General features: G+C 40.2%; 1 protein-coding gene across 1 annotated transcript in view; it reads right to left on the bottom strand.

Moving 5' to 3' along the window:
- mcf2l2 (MCF.2 cell line derived transforming sequence-like 2) overlaps window positions 1–12,683 on the bottom strand; it is a 240,879-nt gene that overhangs the window by 117,638 nt on the left and 110,558 nt on the right. The window contains exon 15 of the mRNA XM_050055717.1: window positions 9,442–9,530. Within this exon, the coding sequence (XP_049911674.1) occupies window positions 9,442–9,530 (89 nt within the window). The remainder of the gene's footprint in view (window positions 1–9,441; window positions 9,531–12,683) is intronic.

The following is a 12,683-nucleotide window of genomic DNA, read 5'->3' as shown; positions in this document are numbered from 1 at the left end:
AGAGACTGTCTGTACATGGCTCTCAACATGGAAGTGGCTGAGCAGCAACAGTGCTGACAGAACTATCGGTGTTACTCGCCGTATGAGGGCAGTGCAGAGTGGCAGCAATTAGCTAGCCAGTGGGATACATACCTGGGGACTCACATGCAGGTACAGCCACACAATCTATCTCAACAAACCATTGAGAAGCTTGAATTACAACACACACAGACGTAACATGACTTAATTCTCTGCTCAGGACACCATTACTCCACTATGTCTTTACATGCAAAAGAAACCTATCTTCAGACAAGGACATGTATATTGGACATTGGCACTGGACACAAATTATGAGGGGTAGAATCACCCAATGTCTCAATGCTATACTGGTCTGAATCAAAAAAGGGTGCTTGTTAAGAGATTATTTTCGCTGGTGATGGCTTGGATCACAATTGTGCATTGCAGCACCCATTATGCAAATAGGAGAAATTGCTGCTACAAGGACCACATTGATACAACATATTAAAAAGACATTTCATACGAGTAGCAGCCTATATGGATATTAAGCTTGAAGTATTTTGTATCACTTTATGTTGTCATGTCCTTTTGGGTGGTCAGAAACTCTTAGATCAGCCTGTCTATTCTTGTACCCGTGAACTTTGTACTTGTTTTACTGCAGCTGTAAATGTCTCGCTCCGGTTAGGCTGGCAAAGTGCATGAGACATTTCCTTTTGAGACACCAGCCAGCCAGCCAGTGGGAAGAAAGTTTCATCCAGCCAGACACTGAGCGAAATTATGCCAGATGAGGGAATTTCCCTACCAAAGTACAGACAGAAAAGATGGTAGAATATGCTGAGGAAAGGAAAGTTTTGCAGGGCAATTAACCTAATGTACTAATGTACTTATGTGCTGCTGCACTGTACCTCTTTGTTTTGCCCCTGTAATAGGGCTTGGGATATTTGCTCCCCTAGAATTTAAATTTAAGAGCAGTAGTTCCCAAACGTGGGGTCAGAACCGAGATAAATAGGAAAGGAAGCAAGATTACATTCTTTGGACAGTGGATAAAAAAATCTCCTCACAACGTATCTTTTTAATATATAAAACATTGCTCTAATCTTTGTGTTTTTTTTCATGTGAGTGATTGGATGTAATTACTCCTTAAGGCCTCTGAATATAATCAAAATAGGAAAACAGACATACAGAAGTTTGTCTTGAGCTTGATGTTTGATTTAACACAAACAGGTAACTATGGTAAATGTGTCTCTACCAGTAAAAACATAAACTTGAAATATCTCTTTTTTTGGCCCCTTAATGGCAGTGGAATCAGGTTGCATACTCATCAACATATCACCCCCTTTCAGGTTCACGTGGCCCACTTGTTTGCAAACAGTTGCTTATTTACACATTCAGCAGTTAGGAAGCAACATTTTTATTCAAATAGAGCCATGTTTCTGGCAAAATAGTTGGGTTTTTAGGCCCTGACAAACCAAGCTGACAGTCGGCCATTGGTGAGCATCTGTTGCCCTATAGTCTTTACAGTGTGTCCTGCACCATTGCCCTCACTGGCCCTTTTCAACCCTTATCGGCTTCTTTCCAGCTGATTGCAGTATTTTGAATCAATGACGGAGATAGTGAAGCCTGTCAGTGAAAGAAATCACTTTGATTGGCCATTACGCAGTGATTAATGTTTATGTATTTCACAATGGTTCTTATGCGTTACAGTTAATGTTGTGGTAAAGGACATTTTGCACCATGCGTGAAGTCGTATACGAAGTTAGTGACTTGCCACCTGTGTGGAAATGAGTGTCTAACATAAAGTTGCATAAAGGTGAGATAAAGAGCATTTCCTGGTTCAGAAATCATCTCTTTGCCTTATTTTCCCAATTGAGAAACCTGAGCTCGCCACAATACATTTTTATGGTTCAATTAAATTTTAAAAAGAATTGTTGTGAAATGTTTTTATGTTCATCTGACACAACAAAAAGTTATGTTAAACTGATAAAGTTCCCGTCAGACAAGGGTCACGTGACACATTTATTTTGTGTCTGGTGTACTCAAAAGTTTTACGTTACTGTATTGTACTAAACTAAAAGTTTTGAGTGCAAGCTGTTTCCAAAATAATTTAAGTTGAGTGAGCGAATTGGGGTTTACCGTGAGAAGCGTTTCCCAATGGTTTGTGTTATTGTTCACTGGGGCATGGTAAACATGCTCCGTTCTTTCAACATTGGATTGTGTTGTTAATGTGCTAACTGGCTAACTAGTGTCATGACAGTCTTCTCGTTTCCCTTTATGAACAATTATTACAGACTACTTCCATCTCCTGATGTGGAGAGTTATTTCCTCTCATGCAGTTGCATGGTGGTTTGCTGTCTGCTGTTGTCTTTGTGGTGTGTTCATGTGCAACTTTTTGGCGACGCAATAGTCGGCTTTTGTGGCTGCTATTTCTTTGATATCAGTTTGGTGTGACGAGGCCTTTAGTCCAATATTTATGTTCTTTTGGTTCTTTTTGCTCTCCACCAAATCCTGAGGGAAATATCTGACTCTTTAGCTGCTAATGTTTCAGAGTGTTCCCCCTGCTGGTGGCTTACTGTGTCTGTCTGTTACTGATTAGCAGTCGGCTGTTACTGATTAGCAGTCGGCTGTTACTGATTAGCAGGTAAAGTACAGCTGTTTTTTAAAGCTATTTCACTGAAAATAACTGCCTGCTGCAGCTGATAACTACGCCATGAGAACAGTGAGAGTGAACCAGCTAAATACTGAGTTGAAAATCAACATAAAGCTCAGTTGCAGGTTCGGGTGATAATCCTCTGTAGGTTCAGCACTATGAGCAACCCCTTTTAAAATGTCACATTGTTCTGACATTGTTAGTTGGTACATTGTTACTATACAAAATATTGATAAAAGCTCCTTTGGATCTTGCATATCAGCACTGTAGCATGTAGACTGCACCGTCAAATGGGAATCATTCCTCTTTTAAAACCAAAATTTGTTGTACGTATTAACTTTTTAACTTATGAAGACTAGCTGAGAGGAGTTTACTGTGTGTCTCTTCACATACTGCCCCATCTCGGCCATCCTTTACTTATACAAACGTCCTCTTTCTTATCCAAAATTGCTGGTTAACTACACTAAAATTTATTATAATACAATAATACATCATCATCTTAAGGGAGAAGTCATCCTGCCAAGACTGTCAAGAGATTTTTTTTCTGACCACTCCTTCCCTCTCCTGTGTTTCCCCTTCTTGACCACTCTGCCCAGACAGGCTGAATCATCAAGAGCGTTCAGGTCGTCATGTCCTTATAAGGAACATTTTAAGTGCTGGGGGAGCACATGTGTGGGTCCACAGATGGAAAGCATTCACCACTGAGACTGGGAATAAAGTCATTTATTCAGCAAGTGGTGTCATACTTGATTGCTATTGATTTTCTAGTTTGTTTCTTTTCTTTTTTAAAAATTTTTTATTGGTTTGGTCTACTAAGCCTAGATAGCTTTTCATATGTGAATCTGTCACCTAGTTCTCATAACTAAACAATTTCCCCCCGGGGATTAATAAAGTATTCTGAATCTGAATCTGAATCTGAATCTGAATCTAAACAACAAAATAGGCCATTGTCATCGACTACATTTACATGCCCAAAATATTCAGTTTTTTGCCCTTATTCCAAAAAGACAACATTCCTACAAAGCTGTTTACATGGCTAATGAAAATGAACAGTCCACTAACATTCCTGTTAATATGTCAGTGGCATTCTCAGCTGGGTTTGACAGGCTTTAATGCCCTAACATGTTTATGATGACAACATACAGAAAAAGTGGGCTGGCTATATTGCGACAAAATAGGATTTTCTCGGGTGGCGGATTTGTTTGACAGTGAGACCACAGCCCTCCTCTTTATTCCTTCAACCACGTCCTTAAAAAGGTAAGCGTTGTGATATCTGCACATATAAAAACTAAGGCTGTCAAAATAACGCCTTAATTTCGATTAATTAATCACAGAAAAAAGTACGCATTAAAAGAATTAATGCTGATTAATCATGTTCCGTGGTGCCCTTTGACCTGGTGGGTCATTGAAGGCCATTTCGAGGCATTTAAAAAAGCTTGATGGAACTGTTGATAGGAGCACCATTCTTAACAATTTCTGCAGTAAGGAATTTTCATACCACTGGGGGACTTAAAGCCTGAAATATCACCTCAACGCAAAGCATTTAGTAGCAAACCCATAGGTCCGAGCTGGCACAGCCTCTGATGCTAGTGCTAGCAGCTAGCTTTGTCAAGACACACTTGACCAGGCATTCAGATGTGAACTGAGTAATTCTACCTGTGACCGACTAACTCCATTACAAAATGGACTGCAATGGACTGCAGACCAGACAGGGTGACAATTATGTCCAAAATCCTACAGCTTTGTAACACATCTGCCAAAATTCATTTGAACTGAAAGTTTTTGAATACTTTCACAGCAAAAATTGGTGTATGCGATTAATTTAGATTACTTAATCACAGAGCATGTTCATTTAATTAATTTAATACATTTTTTAATCACTTGACAGACAGCCCATATCCCATCTAATCTGATCTAATCTGAAAAGGCTACATTCTTAATAAAGGCATTCAGAATATCCAAATGCAACATTCATTTTCTGTAACAGCTTATCCTGTTGGGGGGTGCAGGGGGTGCTGAAGCCTATCCCAGCTGACACTGGGTGAGAGGCAGAGTACACACCCTGGACAGATCACCAGAATATCTCAGGGCTGACACACAGAGACTGACAACCATTCGCGCTCACATTCACACCTATGGGCAATTTACGGTCACCAATTAACCTAAAATGTCAAGTTCAGAATTATTCCAAATATTATTATATTCTGAATAATAGTGGAATAACAGTGTGCATGTTAACATAGTCATTTTCTTCAGGAACAACCCATGAAACCATTTCAAAAAGTGGTCAGTCAGCAGTTCATCTGTTATGCAAGAAATGCAGCTAAAAAAATCTGATTCCAGGCTGTTTTAATGTGTGTTGCGCATGCAGGGGGGCAATATTTTTGCACAAGAAAGTGTTTTCTGTTGCTGAATTTGGAATACTGGTTGAAGAGATGACAGATTTTAAACTGCAAAAATGCATTCACCTTACAAAAGGTAGTCTAAATGTGAGGATTTTAGTTGAAACAATATGTGCGCATACAGACAAATTTTAGCGGTGCCGCTCTTCCTTCACTTTGGCTAAGTAAAAGCTCAGTGCCGTCTTCAGCAAATGAAGGCAAATGTAATTTTGTTGTTTAGTGCCCAAAAGGGGCCACAACTCCATACTTCATCCCCTCCTAAGGTATTCTTGTTAAGACGGATACCATGATAACACTAACGATTACCAAGGAAATACCATTAGAAAATGTTAGTACTGTTAGTACTGTTAGTACCCTCCCAGAACTCATTCTCATAATGTTTCCCACATCAATACATTTTTCTGTTAGACATAACTCTTCAGATATGGGACACTTCAGTTTCAGCCTTGTGAGATGGATTCTCCTGACCTCTAATTTTATTTTTTTTTCCCATACCATCCTTCAATTTACAGCTAAATGTAAGTATAAGATTGTCATAAAGAAGTAAAATTGCCATAGAAATACTTCTTTTGACTTGAAAGACAGAACTGTGTGATATAAATAAAGCTCATTGTAAGTTTAATCCATTCAAAATTCTCTCTCTATCCCATTCCCACAGCTTCCCCCAATCAGGTGATTATGGGCGTTCCCTCTCCTTGCTAGCCTATCAAACTTTGCAACAATCTCCTTCAACCATTCATGTTGCTACTGCCAAACTTTAAATCTGTTTTCCTCTCTGCTCCTGTCAGCTGTCATTTTTGGTAGAACCGTCGCACCCTCCTCCACTCCATTCACCTCCAGTCACCTCATCCGGAGCCCAAGACGAGCTCATCAAAGCCCACTTCTCTTCACATCCAGATCCTTAGCACCCCCTTCATCTCATCACTACCATCACCACCAGCAGCCTCTAGACTCAATGGGGGTACAACCAATCTACTATATCTTTACCACCCTCCTGGAATATAAGACATCACGATGGGGTCTAATCACCAAAGACTTGTCACATTTCTTATATTTATGTGCATATGTAAATAAATGTTATTTTTTCTCAGAATGAGTCTCTCCTCATTTATTCTCAAAATTATAGACGGACAGAGCCTTCTGTCCATACCCTGCATTCATTTTGTCCATATTTGTGCACATTTTCTGAAAGCATGTCGCAATGTATATAATGGCTGCACAGACCACCACTGTCTACAGCACTGCCTCCATTGAAAGCCACAATATTACTACCTATTCCACGTCACCACATTTGTTGTGTGAAACTTTTGACTCCACCCTCAAGTGCCATCTATTGACTGTGTTTATGCCATCATAAAGGGCACATGAAAGTATGAGAAACATGATGTTGACAATGTTTGAAAAGGACATATCTATTTTCATACGTAAAGGGAGTATAACTGAGCGATTGCAGTTAACCTAAAGATGATGATTCTCACTGAGCTGGCAAGCATGGCTGAATACAAATACAGTTATATTCCATCAGCTCAGTGTATCTCTCTGGGCTCAAGCCAATTGCATAACACGTGACAAAGTTTTCCGACGAACAACTCCCTGCAGAGATAGGAGTTAGACTACAAGAGAAATAGAAAATAACAGATGATAAGTAGCAAAAGCTGTGCAGTAGATTTAGACTTGTGGAAGTGCGGGTATTGCACAGTGTGGTTTGTGTGTTAGCCTGTCTATCTCTGAGACATCTCTGTTTGACATCCAATGTGAAATCATAACATGTGCTTTAACAATCAATAACCCACTGCTTTTTCTAAATCTGTTGAAACTATTTCAGACTGACTGGACTAGACTAAAGTTTATACCAAGACGCACTGGATGGAGCCATGACAAAAAAGTGTGTTACAGATTTTCCAAAAACATGAACAACAAAAGTGTGAGTAAATACCTCACATTTGAAGCTACTGGTGAGGGGTGTTGTGAGTGTTACTGTAGGAATTGAACTTTTTATGGAAAAACCATATCAGACACAATATATTATTCCAAGAGTATTGTTTTATATCTTAATAAATGTCTTAAATATTTCCGTCATACATAACTTAATACCTGTATGGAAGCAAATCAAATCCCACTTTGGTCTTAAAGGACAGCTTCGGTATTTTCAACCTGGGCCCTATTTCCTCATTTGTATGTGTGCGTATGATTCATGGGTACAACTCTCTCTGAAATTGGTTCAGTATTGAGGGAGGCGGATGCAACCGGGAGCCGCGAAACGAGCTAAAACGGTAGTCCCGTATAAGTTTGCACATTAAAAGTGCTTTTTTTCGCCACTGACCGGTTCAGATCGCCAGTGCCATGAGTGGAGTCAGCTGTCAGTCAGTGTTGGAGCAGAGAGGGGGAGGGCTGCCCCGCTGGGTACTGTAAGTGAGTATGTGTGTATTAAGTGTGTGTGTTACGCTAGAAGAGTCAGAGGACGGAGTCTTTTACGTGCTACCCCCTGGAGTGTTACCGGAGTTTTTGGAGTGCTCAAATAAACGGGCCTTTTTCCCGAACGCAAGAACAGGATGTCGCGCGACACCCCATACAGCTTTCATAGGCTGCCTTTGTCGGACAGCGAGATGCTGAAGTTGTGGCTAGTTGTGCTACAAATGGATGCTAACACTCCTGTCCAGACACTGTGCTACTGCCAGCCGAAGAAGAGAAGACATCCAATCCCGAAACACCTCTTCCTCAAGAAAACGGCTGTCCCACGAGTAGAGAGAGCTACAGACACAGTGGAGCAAAGCTCGTAACATCACACAGCCCAGAGGTAAGGGAAAGGCTAGTATGCTATTTACAGAGATAGCACTGGCGATCTGAACCGGTCAGTGGCAAAAAAACACACACTTCATACACACATACTCACTTACAGTACTCTGCTCCAAAACTGACCGACAGCTGACTCCACTCATAGCACTTATAGCACTGACGATCTGAAGCGGTCAGTGGCGAAAAAAAGCACTTTTAATGCGCAAACTTATACGGGACGCATTTGCCCCCGTTACCGTTTTAGCTCGTTTCGCGGCTCTGGTTGCATCCGCCTCCTTCAATACTGAACCAATTTTAGAACGAGTTGTACCTATGAATCATACGCACACATACACATGGGAAATAGGGCTCAGGTTGAAAAATACCGAAGTTATCCTTTAAGTCTATTTCTCTCGCCCTTCCCATTGCAAAAAACCCCACTTTCATCTCATCTATTCTAGATAAAACCTTCTGTACATGGAGTGATTTGGGAATACATAGCGTCAAAGATTAATCTGGGACTTTTTTTTCCCTTTAACATGGCCCTAATCCTCCTTCATATTATATTAATCATTCTGGGTGTGTCTGAAGCACGAAGACAACTCTCCACTGCCTAACAGAAGTTCCTCTCCTACTGTGTCATTACAGCAAAAAAACTACTGCTGTCATGGAAAGGAATAATAGTTCCAACCTGCAATATGTGGCTATACGTGATCTAACCAGCATACTACATTTGGAAAGGATAAGATATGTCTTAAAGGGCAGACTCCCACAATATATCACAATCTAGCAACCTCTCATATCAGACCTTGCACAAAGTTCAGTTCTTAAATTGTAACCCATTTTCCTACAATACCCGATTTTGAGCTTGAGTTAAGGATAGAGACAAGGGTAATGGACAGGGAAATAGAAGGGGTTAAGGAAGTCCTGTACCTAGACTTAGGCTCCCCCTTTTTTTAAATTTCATTTTTATTTTATTTTGTTTATTTATTTATTCCTTTTTCTCCTTTATTTACTTTATGCACATTCAATGCACCAATATTTTGTCTTGTTTCCATGTTCATGTTCATATTTTCCTACATCTGTGAACTTATTATTTCAAAACTCTTTCATATAAAATGAAATGAGCGCTGCCACTGCAACATGATATATATAATTCCATCTTTGGCTCAATAAAAATACTTGACCTTATACTTAAACTTCAAACAAAGTAGCTGTCTGTGCAAATGCTCTAATGCGTAAGTTGCTCAGATCAGACTGCCTCCATACAACACAGGGTTAAATTAAACATGGATAAATTCCACACTGGAGTCCCACTTCACCACTTGCACTGTCATCTGGGTGTTAACTGTTACACCACCTGTGTCTGAAATGTGCTCTTCACATATACACTGCATGTGGTAGGTGACATAAATCATCACACAACACCACACTTTCTTTCAAACCATGCACACAATCATGGCTTATAACTGTACCACTTGTGTTTTCACTCTCTGAATCAGTTATCACACCTTGTTTACTAATCTAGAGAATGACATCATCATGTTGTCTTTTCAGTATAGTGATATGTCAGTAAACCAAAGGACTGCATGTGAACACAGCGCTGTGTTATTTCCATACCTGCGTCTGTTGGATAGACTCTCCTCTGTCTCATTGTTCACAACCACATGGGTGGAGCCTCCTTGGCTTTCCTCATGCATCACCTCGATCTGTGACACACAAATGCACATATTCATATATTAGTTTTATCATTAGGGTACTAGCTTTGTTAATGCCTCATGTTTTGTCCTGATAGAGCTATTAAATGATGCATATAAACACCTGTCTATCTGTAAGGTCAGTACCAGGTGTTTACATTCAGGTAATCATTGGTCATCGGTAAATATTTAACTGGACCAACAGTAAAGCCACTGCAGACTGCGTACAATGGATTACAAGATACTTTTTGTTCCAGTTTGCTGCCTGGATATGCAGGCTTCACTGCAACAGCTGGTGTAATGATTTACTGTATTTGCATTTTGATATAAATGAGTTAACAGTGTATAGATGATTAACCTGCAACTGAGACACAGACCGAAAACCCTGTTAAATAACTTTGTGCTGGCACTGTGTCTGCCACTATGTCAGGCATTTGAGGGGAACATTTTGGTGGTACTGGAAGATAAAGATATAATGGAAGATAAAGACATTCATTTCTGCTCTCTTTGAGGGTATTAACGAGGTGCCTGGGACTAACTTCCTTATTCCACCTGACAGCAAAACCTTTAGACTTTCCACGTCTACATATGACATGCAAGGTAGCCTGGGTGCGTCTGTTGTTTATTTTCTGGGACACTGAGTCACATATTTTTCAAAATAAATGGACTACGTGGATACAACACCAAATATTGTCATTTTTTCCTTCAACAACAAGCGCACATGGTTACATATACCCATCACACGGACGTGGCTAGGTTTAGAAAAAAATAACAGGGTTAGGCTTTACATTCAGTCAGTGATTGTTGAACAAGAAATCTTGTCTTCTGCATGGTATTATGTCATGTCTCCTGTCATTTCACATGTCTTTTCATAACAAAACATAGTTTGGAGACATACTCATCATTGGAGATTACTCCTGGTGAAAGATCTTGTAGTGTGTGACCCCCTATCACCCATCAGTCATGTAGTATGAAAACCACAACAGCTTTAAGACTCCCAATTAAAAGACAACAAGTAGCGTAGTGTGAACATTACACAATCTGACGACTTTGAAATTCGTGTAGTGTGAATAACACCTCAGAAAGATGGGTGCATCTACATCTTCCCCACATCTGGCTAAAATGTATCTTAAACCACCTCCAGAGTTAGTTGCAACTACACTTTTTTGTTGCATTAAGTGGCTGAGAGTAAATGGATAATACATTTTTTTTGTTTTGTTAAGATTTTTTTAAATCAAAAGCTGCACGGCCGACCACCTGATTAGTTTTTGATACACGTATGTCGACAGAAACTCCAGAGCCTAAGTGCCTTTAAAGTGCATCTCATCAGTAGTCGTTGAGGAGGGGAACAGTCAGGAGAAAATCTCCTGCATTAATGTCAGGAGAAAAAAATGCCTGCCGAAACATTTACAATTCAGCACAGGTTTTTTCAAACATGTTCACTGAGCCTGACACAACTAACAACAAGAAGGAAACTACTTGGTAGCCTTTTGATTTTGAAACTGTCTGCCCTCATCAATTATGGAGGATGGTTTATGGTCTAACACACCAAGACTATCACTACACCAACAGACTGTGTTTGTCAGCAGCACAAAATAGCCTTAGGGCGTGCATCCAAATCATGCACACTGTAAACCAATTAATGAGATCAGAGCTAAATTGCAGCATAGCAGCAAACAGTAACACGGTGGCATACTGATTGGAGGGAGCCTCCTTTAGCCAGAGGGACTTTGTTTGGGCCATGATGGCCCCTGCTAACAAAACACTGAATCCCCAGCAGCATCAGGGCTGCTGTTCTGAGGGTGACCTCTGACCTTCCCAAGGAGAGGTGGGGGAGTGTGGCTTTCAGGGAGAACAGTAGAGCATTGTATGAGTTTGCATGTTTTGTTGTTAGTTTGTACAATATGTTTACTATGTGCTGTAGTGTGAGAGTGGGATGGAGCATAAGATTGACAGGCAGATCATTGCAGTGTTGGCAGTTACTCCAATGTTGTATTCACGAGGTAGCAGAGGAGCCAGGCTTTAAAGACAGGTCTGTGTAATGGATACATGATGTGTGACCAAGGTGTGGGATGTCAGATTTTGAGATATCTGACCAAATGTCTCCCCCTCGGTTCCTGAGATATGATAGTGAGTAATGGCCAGAAAAGTGTTTTTGCAGCTCATTATGATTTCACAGTGAAGCTGACCTTTGACCTTTTTGATATGAAATATAAACACTTAATCACTATATTCTATTAAACATTTGTGTGTGATTTTGTCATAATTAGTGTATGGATTCCTGAGTTAGGGCCAAAAACATATTTTGTGTGGTCACAGTGAACTTAACCTTTTACCTTCAACCACCAAATCCTCCAAACTGGTTTATTCTTGCGTTCAAGTAAACATTTCTCCCAAATTTCAAGATATGTCCTCAAGGTGTTCCTGAGGTATTGCGTTCACAATAATGACATGGATGCCAGGTCAAAGTGACCTTGACCTTTGACCACCAAAATCTATAAGTCCATTGTTGAGTCCAAGTAAATGTTTGTGCCAAAGTTGAAAATATTCCCTCAAGGTGTTCTTGAAATACAGCATTCACTAGAATGAGACGAATAGCAGGTTACACTGACCTTGACCTTTGACCACCAAAATCTCATCAGTTCATTGTTGAGTCCAAGTTTATGCCAAATTTGAAAAGATTCTCTCAAGGTGTTCTCGAGGTATAGTGTTCATGAGAATGAGATGGGTGCAAGGTCACAGTGACCTTGACCTTTGACTATCACAGTCTGGGGCAGCTGTGGCTCAGAGAGTAGAGCATGTTGTCTACTAATAGGAAGATTGATCCCCAGCTCCTCCAGTCCACATGTAGAAATATCTTTGAGCAGGACACTGTGCCCCAAATTGCTCCCAAGGGCTGTTCCATCTGTGTGTGAGTGTGTTAAAAACTGAATAGCAGGTGGTACCTTGTATGGTGGCCTTGGCCACCAGTGTATGAATATGTGGGATGAAGATAAGATAAGATAAGATAAGATACACCTTTATTGATCCCATAATTGAGAAATTCCAGTGTTACAGCAGTCAAGGAGAAAGAGTCAGATTAAAGATTTCAAAATTAAACTTAAAAAACTTAAATAACTAGGCATGCAAATAAGTACAAAAATACAAGAGACAGCGATAAATAAC

The sequence above is a fragment of the Epinephelus moara genome, chromosome 10, assembly GCF_006386435.1.
Source record: "Epinephelus moara isolate mb chromosome 10, YSFRI_EMoa_1.0, whole genome shotgun sequence".
Classification (NCBI taxonomy): domain Eukaryota; kingdom Metazoa; phylum Chordata; class Actinopteri; order Perciformes; family Serranidae; genus Epinephelus; species Epinephelus moara.
The sequence above is the reverse complement of the archived record's forward strand: the minus strand, read 5'-3'. Positions and strand labels throughout refer to the sequence as shown.